At 38.9% G+C, this 26998-nt stretch overlaps 1 protein-coding gene across 4 annotated transcripts in view; it reads left to right on the forward strand.

Annotated features, from left to right (window-relative positions):
• The window catches only part of robo1 (roundabout, axon guidance receptor, homolog 1 (Drosophila)), a 221124-nt gene that overhangs the window by 47920 nt on the left and 146206 nt on the right, over positions 1 to 26998 (forward strand). The window contains exon 1 of one of the 4 annotated variants that reach the window (XM_085429418.1): positions 8691 to 9339. The exons of the other annotated variants lie outside the window; for them this stretch is intronic. Within the exon in view, the coding sequence (XP_085285544.1) occupies positions 9192 to 9339 (148 nt within the window). The 5' untranslated portion in view covers positions 8691 to 9191. Of the gene's footprint in view, positions 1 to 8690; positions 9340 to 26998 lie in introns of those variants that run through there. 4 annotated transcript variants of the gene reach the window in all.

Genomic DNA, 26998 nt, shown 5'->3' on the forward strand with positions numbered 1-26998 from the left:
TTTAGATTGAGGGTGGCTGAATGAGAAATGTTTTCTAAATGGTTCTAATTCAGGCCTGGCTGCTAGGTGTCACATCAACACCAAAACCCTGATTTTCCTCAGGTGTCCCTGACCTCCCTGGGGTGGAATCACTTTCAGTGGTGGCTCAGATTGATATTGATGTCAAACCCAACACTGCCTCCTCCTGGACAATAGGTACATTGCAGCAGCTGACCTCAGCTGCACCTTCTTACATCTGCAGCTATTTTGAAGCTGGTATGCCTCTGCTCTTAATGCTCTAACACCTTTTATATGACACCAGATGTTTCAACTGGGTCTCATCACACAGCTCAGCGAGCGCATACTGCTGCAGGAGCCCTTTGAGAGACACCGAATCAGAGGAACAGGGCAGTAAAAGATGCAGGTACACATTTATGACAACCCCATAATCATGAATGGTGCACATTTACGCTGTAGGTTTTGCGATTATCACCTATGCACTTGGGAGGAAGCCAGCAAACCTTAAGTGCAGCTTCAGCATTGATATTGTGTGTGTTTTTCTTAATTAGACATCATTAAATGCAATGCAGGCACCTGTTAGCTGATTTTTTGCAAGCAAAAGCACATTTTTACCCTTGCTGTAATTGTGAACCTGTTCCTGTGAACATGTTTACAGTAAAGAGAAAAAGACTAGATTCGATTAGATGGTAAAGGGTGTTCTACTCAGTAATATAATCTACACTGCTTTTTTGGTCTTCTATAATGATAATAAAGGGTGTTGCATGCCGTTTTCCTGGTTGTTTTCATTTTAACAGTAGCAATTTATAATTTGAGATGCCTCAAAACCCAGTGACATTGGAGAAAGCAAGCATGAATGCGTCTATATGGAGCAGATGTACGCATGTATGTCATCCAAAGATGAAAGAGAGAGGGTGTCCAGGTAGAAAGTTTGCATCTGGATGAAGAAAGAGCAGGGAATATGTATATATGCAAGAGAAGAAGATTTATACCGAAAGCACGCAGCATGCACCAAGAGAGCGCTAAGGAGAGAGAGATGTAGAGCCTAATCAGGAGTGGTTATGGTCCAGATGGCCCTGCAGCCACAGCAGCTGTAAATCACAGTGTGTTCTACGATCTGGACGATAGTGCTGCGGGCTGGAATCTCTCTGCAAGGTGAGACTGCTGACAACGGCCATTACAGGAAATGAAACCAGGACACTTGGGTGGAGGTAGGGGAGGCAAATGACATTCACCCTATTTGTCTCTATAAAATGGCAGATGTTAGTGGAGCAGTGTGGCACCATAAAATCATCTGACATAAACAGAAGTATTTAGAACTCATTCATTCTGCCTTCTTCTTGAATGCTAATGTCAGCCAGCTTCATTTAACACACAATTTGAGAAAATTGTTGTACTGTTTTCTTTTTTTTAGTTTGACTGCTGCAATCATTAATCATATTTAATCATTTTTAATTGATTACATTTAGAGATTGAATGATAGTAACGCATTCAGACATGATTTCAACTTACACACTGCATTATTTGAATGGTAACATGGGAAGCGTACAGGTGAGAAAAAATGAACAAATGAACATTAAAGACTGAAAACATTTTGTAAAACTTGAGTTTTGTAATTAAGCAACTGTCTAGAAGCAGTTTCTTCCCCTTTGCATCTTTGTAAGTAATCACGTGTGTTTTCCCCTGCACACATTAACCTTCAGCCAGGTTCCTCTTGTGACTTCTCATTGATTGGAGAGTTGCACTGGAGAGGCAGGTGATATATTTGTATTGGAGAAGACAGATTGAAGGATGGAGGTGTGGGCGGGACAGTGGTGTTGATTGAGTGGGGCCATCATCATGATCATGCAGGGAATGCTGGTTGTGGTCCTGTTCATCATCCTCCATACATGGTTGACATAAATCACTGAGAAACATCAGGGCTTTGCTGTGCAGCACATGTGTTTCCAACAGCAGTACAGTATTGCTGCAGTCTTCCAAAGAGCGTGCCTACATACTGGAACACCACAGCACATCCAGGTTGTGAACTATATTTACAGCCTGTGCTGTGCTGTAACTCTTACCTTGGGTCGACACTCCCTTCCTTTAAATGTGGATGGGTACTGATTTTTTTATTCTTGAGGTTGAGACACTAATGAAACATGAATCACTAGGAACCCTTCTGTCATCATACAGTATTACTGTACAGCATCACGATGGCTAATTTAAGCTCCAGCTGCCATCCTCCACTGTAATTAAAATCCTAATCAAGTTTTGGGGAAAAAAAGTTATATTTAAGTTATTATATTTTAAAGTTGTGAAAGAAAAATTATTAAAATTATTCTTTAGTTTATAAAGTTGAATGTTATTACTTTGATGAGCTTAGTATATACTTTAGATGAAGCAGTTATTAAATAGTCAAGTTTGTTTGGTAAGTTTGGTAAAGGTGTTACATTTTAGCTACTCACTCACTAGTAATGGTTTCACATTTTGGGAATTTCATTGTTTGCTGTGTTTCCCCGTGCTGGGTAAAAAACTGATATCACTCTTGAAGACAAAACGTTGATATGGAACAGCCAATATTCAACTTCTGCTTAAAGTTTGGAGAAAAATTCAGTTTAAAGTAATCCATTTACCACCATCTTTTAATCTCACATACAGTATTAGCACATTGTATTTCATTTTGAGCCAGTGACATTCTTTTATTTTGAGGCTTTGCGCTAAGCTAAGTGGCTGTTGGGTAGGCAAGCTTTTCTTGGTGCACTCAAATGCACGTTGGCATCTGGATTATCAGCAGCCAGTGTCTGAATGAATGTTTGTATCACCCCACACCAAACCATACTTTAAACAAGTGTGTCTGTGTGTAAGCCAGGTTATCTTTACCCTAGCTTGACTCATAGCTTGTAGACTATCTTTGCAATATTTATGACAGGCAGAGAAATACCCTTTAAAAGTTTCCCAAATCAATCCTGTATAACCTCTTCTTAGTCAGCCAAAATGTTAAAAAAAATAGATGTAAGCTTGCAGTTGCCCAAAGGTTTTTCTACTTAGCCTGTTTTTCTGATCTCTGGGCTTTTTCCACTGTCCATGTTGTCCATGTATATTTATCTATTTGTTTTTAACTTCTAAAAGTCCACACTAAGATAGCAGGGAAAACCGGCCCTGTAATCACCCCTGCAGGCATTCACTTCACAATGGTTGAGGCTACATGCTGGTAAAAGAGGGAGAGAGTCACCATCCCCGCCCACCTCCCAATCAGTATCTTGCTGTGTTCCAAGCTGTGTGCTAATGTCCAGTCATTTGTCTGTTCATCTCTGGTGGGAGTCTTTGTACCACCCATCAACCCTGCTGTCACATCACATTGCCAGAACTAAGAGGAGCCAGAAAGGAAGCATCATAAACACCCTACTTGCACAAGGGGGGAGGCACAAGATGGCGATCTAATTTTCAAGACTATATTTTATAGAGGCTGAGCTGTGGGCATGTGATGCATGCTTTGAATAGTGCCATCCAATAATCTTGTTATATCCGACATTTATCAAGAAAATAGTGAGTAAACCAATGGAAAATCAAATATGTTGGGCATAGTGCATTCAGCTTATGATTCTGGCTGAAAAAACCCCACTGTCTTAAAAGAAAAAACAACTCCTAACTAATAATTTACAATTCTACACAACACATCAAATGATGAAAATAATACATTTCACTGTTTTTTGAAAATTATTTGAGTGTATGGCATTTGATGCAAAATTTAAAAACAAAAAGTGAAGTCAGGGCCATCTTGCATCACCTCTTTGAGACTTTGTAATTTTTGTCTGTTTTTGAACATTTTCAATAGGAGACGTCTCAGGCTCTATAGTCAAAGGCCTGCTTTGACTATAGAGACATGCAGTTGTAAAATATGCAGAATGTGGTTGTGCATTTTCTTGCTGAAATAAACAAACCCTTCCCTAGGGACTAAAGAGCTTTTTAGCATATGTTTGTCCAAAACATTTATATTTTGTTAGCATTCATAATGCATTTGCAATGTCCCAAACTCCTCACTTGGGAGAAGTTCCACCCTTTTGTATCTATTTTTCACCAACTTTTCTGGATGTTGGACGTTGTTTTTTTTTGGAAATAGAATTTCAATATGAAACATTTAATACTTTTTTCACCCTCCCTAGTCCTGGGGGTAGCTATTTAATCTGAGGTGTGATTTGAGTGTAGTCTGCTGCACTGAATGAAGTCTCTGGAGATTTCTGGAAAAGGTCCCAGTAAAGAGTACATTGCAGTGGTTTAACCTTGAAGCTAAATCACTCTGTGGCTCCTCTCATCTCCTCTTTATCTCAGCTTATGGTGGGGTGGAGTCTGATGTTGTTGCCTAGGACCGAGGTCTTAGGTTGTTGATGTAATAGCTCTCAGTTTAATTGTCCATCCAAACCTTATGTGCAGACTTGCAGTGGAGGTAGAAAAGAGAGATAAATGTTTTGGGGGTTTTTTTTATCAGTGTTACATAGCGCTGTTGGCCCTGGACTTTTATAGACACTTTATGGTTGTGACTTTGTATATGGCAGCTTTTGTAACTCCCTATAGGCAAAGGTTTTTCTCTGTTAGAACCCACACATGCAAATATGTATGACCTCTGACCTCAGGCAGTAAGAAAATGGAGGTAAATTTTGAAAGATCCAATACATAACAGTCTTATTGTATTGTGGAGGCACAAGAAAGGTTGTTTTGTACCATACAGCATTAAGAGATGTAGAATTTTATGTATAAACAACATACACAGGCAAAAACAATGGGTATACCTTTTCCTACACATAAACCAGCATTTAAAAAAGGAAGAAGTACACACAGAGCATGTGAAACCTGAGAGATATAATAGCATGTGGAGGTGAGACAAAAGTTTAAATAAAACAAAATAGCAGATGGTGTAACCTTGCACAATAATCTGTCAGTTTCTTTGCGAGAACTGAAGTGTTTATTTGTCTTTTTTTAAAGTTATTTTGAAAGCTGCACATTTTTTATTTTAAACCAAAAGCTACATAATAATGCGTAGATGATTTTGCTTTATCTTACAGTTCATTCTAATTATAAAGAAAATCAAATAAAAATCTACAAACAAGTTAACAAACAATATACTACAACAGTCAACTTCAATGGTATTACAGCTAAATTTTCACAAACCAGGTTAGATTTCCTGGTACAGCTATGCTGGTGATGTGATATGCATATCTTTTTTTTTTTTTTGAGCATCCACCACCGTTGTTTTCCATGGACTTCCGTGTCGTTTTGCGTAGCTGAGTTCACCAGGGCTTTCTTTCTTTCTCAGGAAGTACCACACTGTAGATTTTGCCACTCCTAATACTGTAGCAATTTCTCAGATGTTTTTTTTTTCTGTTTTCACAGTTTAAGGATAGCTTGTTTCACCTGCATGGAGAGCTCCTTTGACCCCATGTTGTTTCTTCACAGCCATGAAATAGCCTTTTAGTCAATTGTCCAAAATTACTTTTGTTGCCTTTAAAAAGAGGGTGGCACATGTTAAGGAGCTGAAACTTCTAAGCCCTACACCCAATTTGAATGTGGTTACCCACTAATGAAAACTAAGACACTACACACTATGTCCATGTCCACAACACTATAATTACAATATCTTTCAGTAAACAGATAAAAAAACCAAAAAAAAAAAAAAAACTTGTGTCAGTGTTCAAATATATGTTGACCTAACTGTTTATTACTGTGCTGAGTCTTACATCTTTAAGCTCTTTCTTTAAAACAGCATTCTTTAAGAGATAGAAAAGATATTTTGATTGTGTAAGGACACATCAGGACTCATCAGATACTGTTGATCTGCTGTAGATTGTCTTTCAGGCCTGATACTACTTCTTTTGTTCTCCACTTGTACAGTTTCTTCAGATTTTTTAAGGACATGGCACATTAATTGCTAAATTCCGACAAATTCTTGGCTAATAGTGAATCGCCTTGGTCAAACTGTCTTCTCTTTTTTGTAGATTCAGCTAAAGAAAAAATGATGGAACTAATGATGTGCAAAAAGCAGTAACACAATGCCTCAAGACCCCATCCATCCATTCTCTTACGCTTATCCTTTCAGGGTCGCAGGAGCGTATCCCAGTCTGTCACAGGGCGAAAAGCAGGATATACCCTGGCCAGTCTGCCGCAGGCCTAACAAGAGAGACATACAACCATTCGCACTTACATTCACACCTATGGACAGTTTACAGTTACCAATTCACCTAACCCAACGAACTGCATGTCTTTTGACTGTGGGAGGAAGCCGGAGTATCCAGAGAGAACCCACTCAAACATGGGGAGAACATGCAAACTCCACACAGAAAGGCCACGGCCTGATGATAGACTGAACTCAGGACCTTCTTGCAGTGAGGCAACAGTGCTAACCACCATGCCACCGTGCTGTCCACACTGCATTGCTAAGTTTTTTTTTTTTATATGTACACACAATAGTAATTCATTTCCAATTCACGGGTCAGTGTTAAGTTAACAAAATTAACAAAGAAACAAACAAACAAATCCTTTAAACATAATCAGGTACAAGAACTGGACTGAAAATGAATGAAAAACCAGCCAATATCCAAAGAAAAGCTTTGAAACACCGGGAGAACTGTTTGGAAGACAGGAAGACACACTTAAAAAAAAATTACAATAAAGTGTGGGTCCTTCAAAGCAAGATCAAAAGAAACAAGGAGTTGCTTAAGACAGTACAATAAATCTCCTCATCTCTCTCCCTCTTTGTGCGAACACTAATTTTTAGCCCCTTTGTTTGTCACATTTTCATAGCACACATGAAAAGAAAAATGACTGGAGTCCATAATAGCCATGCTAAGAGTTTGCATTAGAATCTTTTATTAATAAATCCGTTCTTTAAAACCTGTCAGAGAGGGTTATTTATATGTTTTCATTAGGCATACTCTGAGTAAACATAAGGCGAAACAGTTTTTTTCACACTGCATATAAACAAAGATACACCTTATACATGTTAGGCAACCAGGCGGACAGTTTGCAAATGCTGCCTCTGTTGTAACTTGTCACACCATTTATTCTTCATGAGTAGAATTAGCATTGCATTGTCTAAGCGTCTGTGCTGTTGGCATTAGCAGTGACATTTCGCAGGTAGTGGGAGAGCTAGATTGGCACCCCGAGGGGTTGAAGTGGCCTGTCGTCACTGCAGTGATAATTATTCCAGAGGCCTAATCATTAGAGAGCTGTTTTAATCAGACTTCCATCAGTGCCCAATGGAACGTGATTAATTACATCTCCAGCAGCGTGATCCTTAAGGACCACTACATCAGGATTACATGACTGACAAATAGGCATGGTTTTGTAAGGCATTGTCCATACTATTCAATTAGGTTAGAACATCAAGTGACTAGACTTAAATTAGGAACTCAATATGTAGAATAAATTTTATAGTAAAGTCAGTATACACATTTGTTATTATCTTTAGATTCACCTCCCATACTTGAAATACTTTGGACTTGGCTGCTTTTGTGTAGTATTTTACACTTGGCAATTACACAGCAGTAATGAAGGGCATGTGAAAGAGATGTGGGGAGTGGGCAGAGGGGGAGGTGCTGCTGACACTTCCAGATTCCCACGTTAACCTGTGTTCACCTGCCTCCTGACAGCTGGGGCAGCGGGAGGAAACGGGCAATGTAACTTGAAACTCAGACTTGCTGAGCTTGTGTTTTATAAAAATAGTCTTTTGCAATGCGTGTATGTGTTTGCAAATGTGTGTATGTGTGTGGTGTATTGCATATATTTTTAATAAGATATACAAAATATGGGGTATTTACTACACTTCAAATAAAGAAGCATGGTAATTTAGTGGAATAATGTTGTTCTTTTTTCCTGAATGAAGACTTTAGAGGTACAAACATCTTGCAAAACAAGCTTCTATAACTGTAATTGCTTTTTTCATACAAAATTCATCTTAAATTATTAGGTCTATTAATATATATCCAAACCAGCCTAAACTTGTTTAAACTTGAACAACTCATCAGTTTGATTCAATGATGGGAAATGATTCTTTGACAGTGAAACAAGCTTACGTTTATTGTGTCATAATAACTTTTTAATCTGTTTCACAGGAGTGATATTGTTCTGACTTCCTTTCCAGACTTTTGTAATAATTTGAATTATAGACTTACTGTCACACGCACTAACACAGGCTGTCATGCAGGTTTGTTTACTTATTTAAACAGCCGTGTCGGTTGATTATTTGCATACAGGTCCTAGAGTTTGTCTTGTTTGTTGCAAGGCATTAGTCTTCTGTGATCTTGTTCTAGTAACATGTATGCCACATGTTATAACCAGTTAGCTCAATCAGTCTGGCCACGTTGAAAATCCGCTCATGAATGAGCATCATGGATATGGATACAAGAGCGCCATTGCACTTGTGAAATTGCTATTCACACCCCCACCCCCCCTCACTCAGCTTCTCTCTCTCCTTCCATTGCCCTCCCTCCTCACTTGCTCTGTGGATGTGCTCTCTCTCCCTCTCTCAGACGCTCTGTTTACAAAGTCAAGGCTGCTCTGAAGTGACCATCTCTGTGATTTATTCTTTTTTTTTTTATATCAACACTACCTCTTGTGATCTGAGACCTGTGGTTGGTGGATGAAGAGAGAGGGGGAGGACACACATGCATTTGCACACAGTCCTGGACTCACTCAGCTACTACCTGGTGTGGGTGACAAGCGTGAGCTGCTGTCGGATGTGTCACCATCAGTGTGACAACTTCAGCTTTGCAAGAGGGTGAAACATTTGCTTTTTCTTGTGCTATGTATGTTTATGAAGGGGATTTATTGCTGTTTCAACAGTTTCTAGCTCATTCTTCTGCTTTGACCAGGACTGCAACAGATAGCTTCTTAACTCTGTGAGGCACAGAAAAATAGTGCAAAGACAGAAAAAACTTACAAAGTTCCAAAATTCTAGGCTTACTTTCACTTCCTATCAATGCTGGGATTACAGTCAGTCTGCGAGGCTATTTCTTTCAAAAGGATCTTTCCAAGGAAAGGAGGAGGAGTGGTTTCTGCTGTGATTGTGTGACCCTTTCTGGGGCTTCACTGTTGTGACCTGAGAATAACGCTCCAGGGGAAGCCGGGGAGGAGGTGTTCTCAAACCAAACAGCTGTGTGAAATATGTCTGAGAGTGGGACAGCACTCCCCATGGCCCTTGACTCTTTGCTGTAGCCCTGATGCAAGCTTCAGAGACGCGCATGGCCACCGGGCAGCTGCCTCTTCTCTTGTTGGTGGTGCTGGTGGAGGTGTTGAGTGGAGTCTGTGCACCAGCAGATGGCTCAGGGAAGTACAAAGGAAGCTGGAGGTGGAAAGGTGACAGGAGCCGTGAGTAACTCCTCCTTCCTTTACTGCATCAGATTTTCTCTACTTGTTCTTTCTTGTCTTTCCTTTTCCTCTTTTGCAAGAGTGTCCAACAGCATTTCTTTTCTGGCTGTTTTTTTACTGCTCTTTTCACTGTTGGGACTTGTGACATACGAGCTGGGAAGCACTAAGCACTGTGTGCCACTTTGATTGCTCTGGTTGCTGTTTGAGTCTCAGCTCATTTCTCTGTGACAGGCACCTGGATATGAGAGTGAAATAACTCACTTATATGAGTCCAGCAAGCTTGGCATGTGTTGCCAGCTTTAAGAGGTATCAATATGTACGTGACTGCAAAGTGCCTTTCTGCTTTTGAATTTACTATGAGTTGCAATCCATAGTTTATTATCCTGTTCCATGTGTCCTTCTTTCGCTCAGCATTACTCTAATATTCCTGTATGAATATCTCTCCGGGTCTCATTCGTAGTCATTAATTGATCAGTGTGGAGTTGTAAAAAGCTACTCAGAGTGATAGAGCTGCCTATTTCCTCAGAGTAAAAGCTGAGAGTAGCTCCAACTTCATTATATATGCTGACACATGAGTGCATGGATGTTGGGAGGAGAGAGAATGTTCAAATGAGAGCTGCGGTTGTTTCAGGACATTGCTGCTGTCCCTGGCTTTTGGCTGCTGGCTAATAGGATTGTTTGGCATGCCACCACTGCTTGACTCTGAGTGATGAAGTGCAGGGTATGTCCCTTTGTGTCTGTGTCTGTCCCCTCTGTGGAGGTTAAAGGGAGATCGCTATCTTGATACTGTTCCAAGATTAAATGACTGGAATGGGATGGAAAAGACACTAAGTCAGCCTAGAGGAGGTCACTGCCTTCCCAAGGAGACAGAGCTGGTCTCAAGTTGGCATGAAAATTGATATTGTTAACAGTTTTAGATGGCAATGACACTGGAAGTGTTGCGTTTGGTGTTATATTTAGTTACTTGACAAAGGAATTGGAAATCCTGTAAAGTGCATTAGTAGTCTCAGTCACCAGATCACTAGAGTATTTTTTACAAGAACCCTCTTTCTTTTTTAGTGAATGGCAAACTGAAAGAAATGTTTGGCTTTTGGTTTGGAAACCTACACTGAGACTAAATGTTGGAAGTGAAATGTAAATACAAAAAGGTACGAGACTGTCAAAAACCTACACCACTCTGGGAAGCACTTCTGCACACAGTGTGCTCTCTATAAAATATATCATCTTGAATAAGTGAAACATTTTTACCCAGAAAATATAGAAAAGACTGTTTCTGCAAATTGTACAAATTATTGCTTAAGCCTTGTTTCTGTTATGCAGTCTCCCTGTCAATCAAATTTACTGATAATTTGCCTTTTTACAGCAGCCACAGCAAGTTTGTGCTCTAAAGCTGTGCTTTTTTTAAGCTCGAAACAACTTCTGTGTATCTAGAGACAGAAGCACGCTCATACACATTAATATGCAGTTATGCAGTTTCACTCAGTTAACATCCGCAGGGAAATACAGGTGTGTATTGTCTGACTGGTTTATGACTAGAATACATTTTCACTTTCAAATTTCAAGTAATTTTAGTTCAGAGTTTCTAGGTTGTTATTTAAGCTGGTTGCTCATGCCCATGTTCATAATTCTATTTTAGATATAATAAGAGATAAGAAATGTTTCCATGCTTCAGTGTTTATCAAACAAACTTGCAGCATCCACTCAGACTTGTTACTCTTTTGTCACCTGCTGTCAATCATCATCTCCAACCACAGACTGTACACAAAAGATGGACATAGCTTTTGGGCCTGAACAAAGAAATCACCCCGGCAGTGTTTTGAACCCGCATTTTTTCTAATGGCCTGCAGGGGGCAGTTCATGTTAAATTTAATATATCTCGCTACAGTTTCATGTTGACATTTGTGAACATAATGGACAAAAAGGACATGCCCAGGTGGAAGTGTACACAGGTTCAAGCTTGCAGGCAAGCTGTTTTTGAAGAGATGAATGTACATGTGAGACTCAGCTATTGCAATCCATCTTCATCTCAAAATGAGAGAAAAAAGGAGAGGGTCGAGTGAGGTATTTATGTCTGTTGGTTTTGAGTTTTAAATTAGAGTTAATGAAACTGTGTGGTTGCACAGATGTTGGTTGATCACAACTCCTTGGGGGTTTTTTTGTGTATTTGTTTGTCACTGAAAGATGTCCCTGTGTGTTTGGAGAGAATGATAAAGAGTGGGGAAAAGACTGTTGAACCATTTAAAACATATAAACTGAACAACTTTGTATATGCTCAGTCTACAAATGTGGGAAATTAACTCCTTAATATGTGTATCTGTCTGACCAACAGCAGTAGTGCTGATGTGTTTTTTGTGTTTGGGCAACACAGTGAGAATTGTGGAGGGTGTATAGTAAATGTACCCTGGCAGTGATAGTCTTTATTATTGTAATCTCAAAATTACTTTTTGTCCTTGCAAAATTTCATCTTTGGAAATGGTTGAAATATATCTCTCCGTATAATCTGTGAATCTCTAAGCTTCTGATACGCCATTAAAACAACAGTAAAAATGGACACAGTCATACATCTGTGCTTCAACCCAGCTTGAGCAGCGGGGGCACAACAAGCCAGCTCACAAAAATCAAGAGGTACAGCACAAGCAGGAAGGGCAGCTCGTGACAGCAGATTGTGATGTCAGTTTGACATCATCTTTGTCATACAGTGCTCTTCATCAGATCCCACACAGCAGGTATAATGAGACCTTAAAAAGAAGCCAGGCAAACTTTCCAGCAAAAACTTCACAAACTAATAAGTCATATTCATGTTTTATATGCAGTGTATGGTTCTGTTAGTTCTGAGTGAAGCCTCACAAACTCCAAGATGTCTGTGACATAGACGTCTGTGTCACGTCTGTGTCACTCCAATGCTGGGTGAGTTAGGCTCTAGCCCCCTGTGTGAACCAAGCTGGTTAACCACTTAATTATCTATTTAACAGGATGTGTGGTTATTACAATAAAACATGACTCAAAACATAGCAATAAAGGGTTATAATGATGGACAATATGCTACATTTTTATATTTTTCTTGTTTTATTTGCATTCTAAGGACTACTTAAAGTGTTAATGTAGTTTTATCAATGCAATAGGACGTGATCAAATTTTATGTGTTTTTCTTTTAATGCATTTTCCTCATATTTTGCATTAACAGATGTCTAAAAGGTTTTTGTATTACAAATCAAAATGAACACAGATGTTCCTCTATGTCTGCTAGATATGTAAATACACAGCTGTTTGCCAGTGATAACACATCAGTTTTTTAGTGTTTATAGCTTGCTGCCAGTGAAAATGGTCAACAAATGAGCTAATGCTGGGGTTTATGTCTCCACAATAATATTCATCTGTATTCCATCCAAGCCCATGTGGTGATATAATCATTTAACCTTTCTGTTGTGGCAGGCTGTCACCTTAGAGTCGCCTTATCTTGTCACCTTATCCACTCTACAGAAAAAAATTGTTTAATCTCTAAAAACCACGAAAATGGGGAAATGTTACTCATAAAATGTTCATGGGTTTATCCGACTCATCTCCTGGATACTGAATGTGGCATGCAGACTGCTGCATGCAAGTTTCATTTAGCAGCACACAAAGCATAAAGAGATATGCATAAGTGAATTCTGACGATATAAGTAATAATGTCACTAGCTAATATTTGCTATCCGAGACTAAATCTCTGCTAAGAGTGTGCAGGCAGAGCTCCTCTCGCTGGAAGAGTAACGTGTACTTTTACAGCTAATGTCAGCACACAGTGGGTTTTTTGTATTTTCATGTCACACCCTCTCATGATCTTACACGTTGGCCAGTGCATGAACTCGAAGCAGAATCCATAAAACTGGTGTGCAGGTATGAGTGCATGCAGTTAATAAATAAAATATTACATTTTCTGTTTTTAGCATCAAGTTGTCTCCACACACCTCAGATGCACCATCTCTATGTGTAACTTTTAGTTTTTACAACATTCTGCTTGTCAAGAAGACAACTCAGGAGTGTGTTAGCTCTATTGTTCCAAGCAGATATGACATAATTATTTATAACTGATACAGTATATTTACAGTATTCATGGATAAACATGAGCTTTGGTGAACCCTTACATGAACAAGTCCACAAATGGACCACCAGCTTTATGCTGTTTGCTGAGGTTTCGGTTCTGCTTCTGTCACAGCCTCATCCTTGTGATTTATGAGGCAGATTATAGGATTTATGGCTGATTTACTCTGCTCTGGATGCTAACAGAATCCACAGAAATCTAGCTGGCTGCCTCTCAAAATTTGATCAAAGTGCCTTATTTATTTCAGATATACTAAATGTTTTCCATGCAAACGGTTTATAACCATTCCAGTTTATTCTGCAAAAAAAGTAAATAAACTGACTGATTTATCGCCATATTTTTCCATTACATGGTCGATTTGTGTGACAAAAAATACTACTGCCTGCAATATTGTCATGATAAATTATCTAGCTGTATGTAGTTTAAAGTATGTGGCCTATATAAGTCTCTGGTATAATTCTCTGGTTTCATTTGCCTGAACTTATGAAACCTCGTTGTGTGCAGCTTTACGCTACATTGTAAATATCAAATTTAGTTGTGGCTAGCATAAATGATTTTTTGTTGGAGCTGCATATGCAAAGATATAAACTGATACATCCAATAGATGGCAACAGCGACATGCTGGGCTGGTTTGAGTTTGAGGGAAATAATGAGTGATAAAGAGCAGTGGACTGTATCATGTGGTTTGGGTCAGAGGCCAGATGGAGTCCAGACAGTCTTAACCACAGACACACAGTCATCAGAAACAAAGCCCAAAGCAGTAGAAGCTTGTAAATATGTGGAACAATTATTGTAGATGTCTCACTGTGTGTAAGGAATAAAGTGAATCTCATGGTATGAGCACCAGATCCAAATCTTTTCTTTGCTGTAATATTAGAAACCTTCCTCAACCCTCATCACTTACTTTTTCCATATTTGGAACCAAATAAGAAACAACTCTTCATTATTCACACTCACACTCTAATTAATTCACTATTAGATGTGCTAATGAGTACCGGAGCCCAGATGTGTTCTCTCTTTTTTTTTTTCCCAGGTTTTTTGGTCATTCTATGCATTGCTTCCTCTAAGCTGTGCTCTTCATCACACCTTTCCCATTTCTCTCCCTGCCCAAGGCTCTAAGAGGTACAGACATTTTTTAATTAGATAACCGTGAGCTGGGAATCTCAATTACCGCACGCCATACACAAGGTCAGAAACAAAGCGATGGAAGGTCAGTTTATGGCACAGTGGGATGGCAAAAGGGAAGAGGGTGCAAATGGAATCTCAGTGTCACTGATATTGGATCATTTATCTTGTTACAGTTCCTAAAATGCAATGAACCTGATTCACTCAGTATTTGTAAAAACAGGATCTATAGCAAGACATGGCACACATGATAATCATGCGTGTGTTTTCCATGCCTGTTCAGTGGCTATTCTTTTGCTTTCCAAACAAGCCTGCACAATAAATAAATAAATAATTAAATAAATGTTTTCTTATTGTAGTAATCCAATCCTTGAATTTCTAATGCGTTCACAAAAACAGCTTCATGTGAGAAGAATTTAAACTTTTCAGCAGAGAAATGTCAAAAAAACAGGTGGATACTGTGATCAGACATGGCCCATAAATATGGGGCTCAGAGAAGCATGAGCCAGAGGGAAATCACAGGATTCTGAGAACATTCAGGGTCAAGGGTCATTAAGTACTGAGGCATGTCTTTAAAGGCTAAAATTCAAATGGTACCACTCCTTGATGTTTTATTCCTCCTTTTTTCACGCCACTTTCACTTTAGCCATTTTATAGGGAAATGTTTGCACACGCAGATGCTTTTCTTTTGTACATCTGGATGTGAGATATATAAAATGGGGGGAAAAGCACATGCTCTTACTTCACTTTCTTATTCTGTTTTAGTCTGGACACCCATATATCTTCCAGATATGTAACACATATTATAGTCTGAGTACATATACATCAAACCTTGAATAACCTCACCATACCTTGTATTTACCTTATTTATTTAGCCCTACTAACATTTCTACTACTTTTATCTCTACATTTTCTTTGTATATGACTGTATGTTTGTCTTTTTCATTGCACCTGAGGCATAGCCAATCTGCAAATTTATTACACATTCTATAATGACAAAAAGCGCTTCTAATTCTATTTCTAATTCTAATTTTCTGAACACGTAACTGGTGCCAGTGTTTCGTCCTTTAAAAAGACACAAAATATTCACCTTCAGAACTTCAGCTTTCAGGACTTGCGCTCAGCAAAGTCACTGACATCACTTCTGACTAGCTCTTAAAGCAAGTCACATTATTATATGCCCAGCTGTATAGCTTTAAAAACTATGTTTCTGCTTTGATATACTGGTAGCTATAGCAGCTGGCTGCCAGCAAACACTATACTGGACCTCTCATGTTTGTGCCTTTTGCCATTTTTAATTAAATTATCTGAGAAATAACATGGTGGTGCACTCTGTCTTGTTAGTTTATTGGTCTGTGCAAATGAACAGATATGCATGTTGTGCATTGCACATTCATGGAGATAGCTTGCTAATCTTAGTTAGCATTCCAGCTGCTCAACCAATTATGGCAACTTCTGGCTGCAAAAAACTAACAAGTCATGGGTGACATCATAGTAGCCCTTCTGTTTTATTTGCAGTCTGCGGAAATTGTCAATCCAGTGTTTATTAGAAGGGAAACATGGTTGTGTTTATGCTCTCACTATAGTACTACTAAGTCTGTGTTGCACAGTATATTGAGGTTGCGGTAAAAGTTAAAAAAATCACACTTTTCATGTCTTTGCCTTCTTGGTTTAACAGAAATTAATGTTGAGGTTTTGCAAGTCTATGCTATTGTTGAAGAGAAATACTGATGACTGCACATTCTTGCATGAACATTAAATATTCACGTTTGATAGAGCGAGTTCAATTTAAGGTACATTTGTCGACTCCATTAACTTTTCTGCTGATGAGACAGGTTTGCTTTGATTTTCTGAACTACATGCTGTAGGGCATTCAGACATAACTGTGCATATATAGGACAGGCAGTCTGTCTGCCAGACAGCAGCAAACCCACACCGTCCAACCACAGCAAAGACAGAGCAAGCTGTTTACCAGCCCAGATGAAAATCTGCTGAGGCTCTCGTTCCCCTCACTTCACTGATGAAGTGGTAATTATAGAGGTCTCACACCTCCAGAGAGCGCACAATCTTAAGTCGCTGTGGTGTTATGCCTGTCTGTAACACATTTTGGTCACACTGTGAACCAGAGGCAACGTGGCTAGTGGAGGTTTGTGGCTGTTGCAGTGTTTTGTTACTGTTTCTGCTGATTCATGGTTTACACAAATTTAACATAAATTTAAGTTCTTATCAAATGGAACAAAAAATATTTGAGTTGCAACTAATTGTTTTCACTCCATTTGAACGATTATATTTATTTTTTTATGCTTTTCCTATCTTTTTAAAGAACCATTGGAGCTGCCCTGTATAAACAAAAACATATTTTCCCCCACAGTTTTGTTGTTGTTTTTTTCTTTTGGAAAGCTCAATAACTAATCCACCTCTGCTGTCTGCATGTCCTCAATAGTGGCAAACACACATCGGTTTAAGCACAATCCAGCTGTGCCAGTGGTTGGGCGTCCATCGTGGGAGAGGGTCTATGTATCAGCATTCCACAGCATTCACACACCCCATTTACTCACAACAATCCCCTGCTCCATCTTACAGTATCAGCACTGTCATAATGGAAATCCATTCCTCAGACACTGGTTAACTTGTGAGCTCATGATTTGCATTTGTGTGGAGATATTCAAGCCATCTGTTTCCACAACCCAGGCATACAAGAGATTTTCTCTTGGTCCAGGTCCAGATCATCAAGTGGCATTAATAATAATGCCACTTGATGATCTGGACCTTTATATAGCGGTTTTCGAGACCCTCAAAGCGCTTTACAATTCCACTATTCATTCACTCTCACATTCACACACTGGTGGAGACAAGCTACAGTTGTAGCCACAGCTGCCCTGGGGCAGACAGACAGAAGCGAGGCTGCCATATCGCACCATTGGCCCCTCTGGCCATCACCAGTAGGCAGCAGGTGAAGTGTCTTGCCCAAGGACACAACGACTGAGACTGTCCAAGCCAGGGCTCAAACCGGCAACCTTCCGATTACAAGATGAACTGCCAACTCTTGAGCTACGATGATCGTGGCTTACAAAGTGAATGCAGAATCCAAGGCTGTCACATTACTGCATGAATGAAATATTGATGTCTTGCTGTAACATCTTTTTTAAGTGCAGCGTGAGCAATGGAACAGTAGGGAATCACCCACTACTTATGATTCAGTGAGAGGCCTATTGTGGCAGCGACACTAATCAGCACTAATGAAGACTGGCTGTGGAGTCTCACGTCATAAGACCTAAAATGAACCTGTCTAATTAATTTGCTAATTGGAAATCTGGAACAATACAAGGTTGGTGTTCTTATATTGAACTGTCTTGTTGTAACTTAATTTTGAGAAGACTGTAAGTAGAAAAAGCAGCTGGAATACAATTAATAACTGAGTTTGATTAATGTTATAGGTATTATATTTAGATGCTCACTTCATTTTGTACTAGATGCTGGAAGCAGCCTTACACATCATTCAGAAAACGGTGGGATAAAAGGGAATGAGCACAGAAATAGTCCCTAGCCACATAAAGGCGCTATTGGACATATTACCACCAGATGTCTGACACCATGTGATTTGTTTCACCCTCTGTAACCCCTTTGAATGTAACAAAAATGTTGTTGGTCTCTTGCACGTTTTATATTTCTTCAGATGTACTGCAATAAAGCATTAACTAAAAACATCACCCATTCCATTGTGTGCAGCCACCTTACGTTCTCATCTTTCATGGACAGTGTGCCAAGTTTCCTTGGATAGAAATTCACCCTTTTTTTTAAAGTACTCAACACAAGCAGATGGTAATGCAATACCCTGCCTGTAACACATCACTCCATAATCTAGCTGCAATCCAGAAATTCACCTGTCACTAATAAATTTTGCTGATTTCATTTGGTGAAGGGGTGACAGAAGGGAGAGCTGTTATGCCTTTACAGGAGGACTGGAGGGTTGCACTTTGTCCTTTTGTTGCATTTCCTGCCTTTCTTGGATTTACGATGTGCTTCTCACAGCCCTCCGGTGCTTTGGCTCTCCCATGTGTCATGTGACACCTCTGCTTTACAGCTAGCAAAAATCATCAGAGGCCATGCCTGGGAAGCTGCTTGTGGGCTTTTTTAACACTGCCAAAGCTAATAATAATATTAAGTTATTTATTATATGTATAACTTTTAAAGTTTTAGCTTTTAAAGTAAGGGTCTAAGGAAAACATTGTATATGCCCATGCAAATTATTATTATCTGCCTAATACAGTGACTGAATAAGAGGTTAAATAATGAATTTGCTCTTGGTATATATTGGAATGTGATAGGAAAAAAGTCTTCATATGGTCCTATATGAGGCCAGTCAGCTACTATTTTCCATATCAGGTATAAGGTTGGATATCACAGATCGTCCCTTTTTGTATGTGGCTCCTATTCTACACACAAATACAGTTTTTCTTAGACAGCTGAGAATCATATTAAAGGAGATATAAAGTGGGAGGTTAGTAGATACATTTAAGGTTGTAAATCTTTAAGAAAAGATTTTGGACTGAAATGACTTATGGAAACTGGTGAATGAAATATTGTGATTTGTTTTATGGCCTATAATTATGTCGTCATCTAAACACCCCGTGGCAGAGGCAGAATTTCAGGTGGAAACAAGCTTTGATTTAATGAGATGACAGTTAGATGAATTGCATAGAAGAATATTGTTTCAAGGGTATGTTTGAGGTCATATTGTCAAAAGCCATATGTTGCTCAATTTTAGTGTATTTCTTACATTGGTAAAGTGACTGGGTTGATATCTTCCTTAAACCTGCTGGACATTAAAAAAACATAAATACACTATACTGCTTTAAAACTGCTTTTGTGAACATACAATGAATGGCTTAAGCTGTCAGAGAAAGCAGATGTTGAGGTCTCACATTGTAAAACTTGATCCAGTCTTCATCCTTAAGAATTTTGCTTAAAAACTGCCTCAGGTGAGACACTACATTTGCTTTCTTTTCTTTCTTTTTTTCTTACTGTCTTTGTTGTCTTTAGAAAGGCTTTCTTTTAACAAGAGCACAAATGGGTTTAATCTGAGCTGGCCTACCAACAGCATCCACATTCTTGTCCACTGAGTTAGTTGAAGTTTGAAACAGTGATTTTGGTTTGTTATACTAAAAATGGCATCACAGATGTGCAAGACTGTATGACAAACTTGAGACGTGCCTGTGTGTGATATAGACCAAAATCACAGCCGTGCCGCAGGTTTCCTGACATTTGATCCATGCTGGCAGCTGTAAACTACACTGTAACTTAAACATCAGAAAAAGAGGTGGGTTTTTCAAGTTGACCTGTAGATTTAAACAATCCTTACAGTCCCCTTGTGGTCTTACCAACTTGATCTGGCTGTCTACTGAGATTGTTAGTTTTATGAGTGCTGAGAAACTGGCTGCATGCCTGCAACATTCTTACCGCACATCGTCTCAAGTCCTCATTTTCATCTCTTCTAATCAGAAAGTGGCATACTCAGAGCATGAGTTGGTTTATCTGCCCTCTCTCATTGGACTGTGAATGGTTAGTGTGTGCTCCAGTAAATTAGCATACACATGTTTCTCCCTGACAAGCACCAGTCCGTGGTGGAATGAGAGTGTTTGTGTAGGCAGAAAGAGAGGGAGATAGGCTGGGAAAGAGAGATAGCGCTCGCTGTTTGTTCAGTTTGCTTGACTTCAGATCAGATCGTGACTGAACTGTGACATGGGCAAATGAACAGAATCATTACAAAACTGCTATGTGCAAAATACCTGTATCTCAGAGTAAAGGCCAGTAAGTGTTGTCTTATACATCAAACTAAAGCTGAAGCATGGAAACTCAGGTTTGTAAAACTGCAAACTAATTATTTGTATAAATAATAAAATGTGATACAATGTAATGATTTAATCTCTAGTAAAAACTAAAAGTGTCTCAGTAAGTTAGATCCTGATGTGAAATCGGAACAACTTCAGTGCTCCTTGGCACTGATTCTCTAAGTTGGAACTGGATCTGTGCCTCAGGAATAATTGTCAGTCTTCCAAAAGATATTCCCATATTTGATGTTTTGATACTGGTAATTGAGTGTACTGTCACCACTACCTTATGGAAATGTTTTATCGCATGTTTTATGTTTTCTAACAGGATTGCTTAGAGCAACTTTGTACTTGTTGCCATTGCATCTGTCCTCTAAGAGAGGAACTGGACCAAAACTATGGCAGCAAAATGCTCCCCCAGTCCTTCTAAAAGCTTCTGGGCTAACCTTCTGCATCGTTATTTCTGGTTAAACAAGGCCCCACCTAAATAAATGGGGAGAGATCTGTAACTTTAATTTCAATGGTATATAAAATCTTAATCTAAATATCGTACATTGACAGAATCATTCCCTTGAGTCATTACAGTAAATCTCTTTCCTTCTGTCTGTGTGCTTGTTCCTTTGTCTGCCAACTCCTTCTACATGATCAAAAGTTGAGCAACAAAAGCGAGCACACAGGTACATCTTAGGCTCCTGAGTTTTCTTATCTATATCAGATATTACGACATTGTTGTGTTGCCTGGCAACCACCTACAAATAGACTAAAATTCCTCATATTTTAGCATTTGTACCTATAGACATTTTTCATATCACCACAATTAACTTCTACTTTAAAAACAAAACTTGAATATTATGATTTATATTATTAAGCCATCACATTGCTTGGCAACCACCTAATAACTACTACAATTATATTTCTATAATAGAGCAGGGCATGGGCATTGACCAGTGTATATGATAAATATAGAAATTAGATTAAAGAAAAACATCCCTCAAAAGTTTGTTGTTGTTTGCCGCAAAATATGGTTTGCTTACTTCTGCTACATATGCAAATTTACAACATCATTTACAGTTCACTCCAGAGTGTCACCATAATTAGTGACTCTGGCTCATCTCACCAGAACATAATATGCAAGGAAAAATGAAAAGCACACTTATAAGCGTACATCTCTAATGAGGAAATATCCTTGCTACCATAAGTCAGAAGCTGCCGTGAACAGCAACTGTGTAACAACACGTTTGGCTTTATATGTTTCCTGATCCCACAGTTACTAAACAGATGATTAGCTCTTTAGTTGACAGGGAAGGACAACAACCAGCTTTGGTTATGGAGTCCTTCTATTTCCTTAAATTCTTTAAGTGCCAGATCTTTCCTTCATAATGCGGTTTCTTCCGTAGTACAACAGAGAGACTAGTTTATTATGGGTCAAGGCTTTTTCCTTTAATTTGTCATGTTGTCTTTATGTATGCACACATCCTTTAACAGCTGGTCTTTTTTTCTAAGTAGAGGTCAGGGGGAAAAAGGTATTATGTGAAGGAATAATTGCATGTCATTGAAGCGGTTCAGCAAACACTGCCAAACCAAGATGCATTTCATATTTGCTCATTTGTTTTGACCACAACACAGCTTGAGAGAAGAAAGAGATTAAGAGGTGTGCCTAGTGTGAACTGAAAGCCGGGTGTCATAACATCAAAGACTGACAAGGTTTTACATCAGCTGTGGATCTTTTCCCCTCTCATGAGCTTTAATTAAAAAGTCGCAGAATTCCCCTTGGCTTACGTTAATGCCACAAACAACCTCGAGGCGTTTACCAGGAAACTTTGCTGGGCATTGAGGGCACAGGTGAACTGGAAATGATAAACAACTATCAAGTCTTTACATCTCTGTCCTGCATAATTTGCATGAGAAGAGTTCGAGTTTAAATACACCAACAAGTTTTGGGGTCACATGTCAAGAATTTTGGTCAGTAACCACCAAATCTCATTTAAGCATAAAAACCCAAGAAATTTTCCTTGTCCCTGGAAAGTCAGACTTCGGCGATGGAGCAGCTCCAGAAAATGTTACTGGGAGGAATGACGGATTAGAGGCTTGCTTTTTGGTCTCTTGGTTTGGGAAAGAATTGTTCACATTAACATATTGATGGAATTTTCAGAGATTATTAAAAAACACATGTGAACTGAGTTAGAGGGTGTTTTTTCCCTGTGTGTGTTCATGCATGTGTGTTTGTATGTTTAGAGCACACTGCCTGATTAAGTGAATCAATGAGCAGGACAATATGCCATCATTGTATTTTGTCAGTAATTTGCCGCTGCTTTGAAGTGAGGTCTAATTTATTTGCTCTGCTGCCCTCTAAACTCATTTTCTATCATCACGAGCCTCCAGTTTCTCTTATAGATTACTTTTTCCCCTACCATCCTCTGTCTTATATAGACCAAGAAAGAGAATCTGAACACTAGTATTAGCTGTCATTACTCACACAAACCACCCCCACATACAAAGAAATCTTATGGTATTTGAGTGAAGTGCAGGGTAGAGCAGCTGCATGAAGCAGATTTTATACCGGGAAGTCAGAGAAGGTCACTAGTCTGTCGGCAGTGATGGTGCGGATGTTGACAAGCTGCTTCTGAGTCATGACCATGAGCTGTTCACCTTGGCTACAGAACTTTAAATTCTAGAAAGATCATATTTTTCTCACCTATGAGAAGTCTCTCCCTCTCTATCATTCTCTTTTCTCCATCCTCCAATTTGTCTCTCTCTGAGCAGAAAAAGTGTTCCAGTGTCACAGAAATGGACATCTGGGCTTTTGGCAGCTTGGAGTATGCTTGCCTCAGCTCCACTGGGATGTCAAAGCAAGTTCAGACTCCTTGCAGGCTTTGAACTTATTTGACATCAGTGTGGTTAAACAAATCTGAGAGGCAACATTTTAAGTGAGCATGATAATATCTATTTTACATAACGTAAAGGTATGGGAATAAGATGTCCATAAAAAAGTGTTTTGCAAAAGTTAGCTTTTCAGGGATAAAGGTGCCCTGAAAGCAGCTATGAGAGCTTCAGCGTGAGCTGCTCGCTCAGTGGAATTCTACTTGGCACTCACCGATTGCAGCTCAGCAGAGTGACCATGCAATATTTAGCACCCTTCAAGCCAGTCAGCACTCTTTGTCCTGGATCTGTCTCACTGTTTTTCTTTCTGTGGTTGGTTGCCGATGCCCTCTGAGCAAATCTATCAGTGAGCAAATTGGCACATATTTCTTCCTTGACGTTTGCACTTCTATTTAATAACAATCAACCAATCATGCATTCAGAGGTGAGTCACATTCCAACTTTGAGGTGTGTGGCAGTTTTGTAACCAACGAAACCATGAGGGGGGAAAGGATACAGTTCGCACAACCGCAGTGAAATTGTCAATAGCAAAATCCTGTTTGCAGGCATTCATGCACAAACTAACATGTCTAATCAGAACACTTTGTCGTTATACTCGTTTTATTTTCTCCAGCTGGTGCAATGAACCTGTGGCTGTTAAGGACATCAGAGGGTTTGGTGGAAAAGCTGCAAAGTCATTCAGTCAGCCTTTCCCCGCAGTTCACTCATGGGAACTAATACAGGCCTGATTATTGTAGTTTGTCATTGTCAATATCATGGCTTGATTCTTAAATATCTGTTGAGAACATAATAGTTGTGTGGGAAATTAAATAGAGTCTTAAACATACTCAAGCGCTCCCCCTGTTCTTACAGAAACTATTGAAAAACACATAAAATATCTTTTTCAGTTTCTAAGTCATGTTTGTTCTTTCTAATGGGGCAGTTTTAGCTGGTTAAATATACTTTAATCCTTCACAGATCAGGTTATAGACAACTAATATGCACAGGGCTTGGCAGAGCAACATAAAATACAAACAGTAACAGCTTGTGGATTGTATATATTGGTTTCCTCTCATTTATCATGAATTAAACTGCTCTGGTATAATAATTAGTTCATGCTTGGAGCTAAAGGTATTATCAGCTAGCTATTAATGTACTTTACCGTGTTTGCAGGGGTATGGTTTCATACATGAACGTTAAGAGCCAGCCTTTCGGCACAGCTGAAGTGTGCATGTGTGAGTGTGAGCCATTTGCTCCACTTTCTCACGACAGCTGCTGCACAACTTAATGATTTGTGACATGGTATTTTATGCTGTCAACGCACCGTTTTAATCTTGTCTTTAAACAATAGTTTACCAGTTTTGAAAATAAAATGTGAAATGTGGTCTATATGGTATGTAGCTACAGCTGGCTAGCTTAGATTAGTGTGAAGGGTGATACCCAGCTTGGCTTTGTGTTAAAGCTATAAAATCTGCCTACCAGCATCTCTAAAGTCACAAATGAGTATATATTATATATATTATATTATATCAGTAGTTTAATCTGTACAAAAACTGAAATGTAAAAATGAAAAATAGGGATTTTATTGGCAATTGTGTTGGATTATTTATTTGCCATGAGTGTGGACTCCAAGGAAAAAAAAACTGTGAGCAGCAGTAGGCAGATTTTCTTAGTGTTTGTACTAAACTAAGTCTGCTGACCCCAACTATAAGATAATGTGAGTAGTATTGATCATCTCTAATCTTCAAGGGGAAAGAAACTATGCATTTTTTTTAATTAAAGTCAAACTTCTCATTTAAACAGGTCCTAATATGCTCATTTTGACGATCATGGTTTTATTCTCAGACTCTACTAAAACAGATTTCCATGATTCACAGTTAAAAAAAAAATACTTATTTACTATATACTGGGGATTGTGTGGCCATTCAGTTCATCCACTGTCTGGCACAAGTTGATTTTTTTTATTCTTTAAGCTCACCCTCCACCATTCTTCTTTACACTGTATGTGACAAAACTGCCTCTCCACTTTGACTTTGTACTTCTCTCCAGCTTTCTGTCCTTAATGCGTACGTATGTATTATCTCAAGGCCTAATTAAAACTCCATTAGTCATGCAGAAAACAAAGAAAGAGTAATCAAAATGGAAATGAATGTAATGGTGCTGTGGAAACAGATGAAGCAGACAGAGTAGATTCTGCTGAAAAGGGCTCTTTTGAAGGAGCTTTTTGTACTTTCTTTCTTTACCGTTTTGTTATAGTGAAGGCCATTGAATTCAGCTCCTCAACGACAAAAAAATGAAGTTTTAAGATGATGTCATGCGTTTGACTATCAGCAGCAAAGATTTTATTTAAATTTGCAGCTTTGAGAATGACTGCTACAAATGAAAGCAGTGGGAATCTTGTTGACTGTGCTTAATAATTAGCATTCTTGTTGGCTGTTCATACTTTTCCCCTCTGTCATCAGACAAAAAAAGTAAACAGATGTTAGTGGAGAACATTCTCAAAGAAACCAATTTAATAAGTGAAATGGCTTGAGGTCCCTTACAGAAATATGCTGCTTCTCTGATCAGCCTGTGTGAAGGAACATGTCCTACAGCAAATAATCAGTCAGTCCTCTTAACAAGCTCCACAGTCAGACTCCCCAAACTAATCATTTTAAGCCCATCCATCACTTTTGCAGACTGCCAGGGTGCCAGTGACAAGATAACAATGAGACAACAGCAATTCTCTCAGCTTCTTCATTCACATTTATTACAAGCTCCCAGCGTTTGTCACTTAGCAATAACTGCATAAGTCAGACTGGACAGCAGCTGAAGTGCTGATTGACTTCGCGTTGTTGCCAAGATACTAACAGTTCCTAACCTGTGGACATGAAGAAACAGCTGTGGTGGAGAAAAAGCAACGTGCTGTTCTGTTTGACTCCGAGGTCAGGGCTTATAACCAGGGGCCTGTGAGTAACAAGGGAGTGGTTTAAGAGACAGAATGTATGCTTTTGTATCTTTAAATAAGTAGTTAGTTCACTCCACATGGACCATGTTAATTAGTTAGCAGGGGATCTGATGTTGTGTGCTGTGTTTGGGCTAAAAGGAAAGGGAGATCCAGACTGTGGGTCTGGATATCTGTCTTGATGCCCCAGGGGGATCTGTGTACACCACCTGTTAATGAACTCTGAAGTGGTCTCTAATAGGACCTCCGCTTATGGACCACCCAGGAAATACAGCATAAAGATGTAAAGGGCAGATACTGCAGACAAGACTCGAAGCTAGTGGAGATGGAGAAACACAAAGTCTAAGACTATCTGATCTTATGCTTTTTTTTTTATATAATAACATGCTTCTGCTGATATGTCTTTGACACAATTATCTTAACTCAAAGGTTAGCTCAATGGTTGTCAGTCATATCAAACTGTTTTCACCAGCAGAAATAGATGGTAAAGGCCATTTTCACAACTGAGCAAAGATCATCTGCTGATTAAAAACTGTAAGATGATGTTGAAAGCTCTGAAATAAACTAGTAAGTCATAATCATCCAAAAAGTAAACAAATTCAGGATATTATTTTATTTAAAATTGGCAGATTGATATTTTTCCTTATGCTTGTAAGGAAGATGTTCAATTAAAGCTAAGTAAAGCTGAAAATACTTTCCACAATATTTGTTAGTGTTATTTGCTATTAATGGACCTTTGGACTCAGTTTATAAACTTAACAACATTTTTTTTAATTTCATCCTTTTCCACTAGAATGAGAAAAAAGCCTTTAAGTCGGT

Source organism: Rhamphochromis longiceps, linkage group LG14 (genome assembly GCF_057381845.1).
Source record: "Rhamphochromis longiceps isolate RC_006_pf linkage group LG14, R_longiceps_female_GT1.1, whole genome shotgun sequence".
Lineage (NCBI taxonomy): Eukaryota > Metazoa > Chordata > Actinopteri > Cichliformes > Cichlidae > Rhamphochromis > Rhamphochromis longiceps.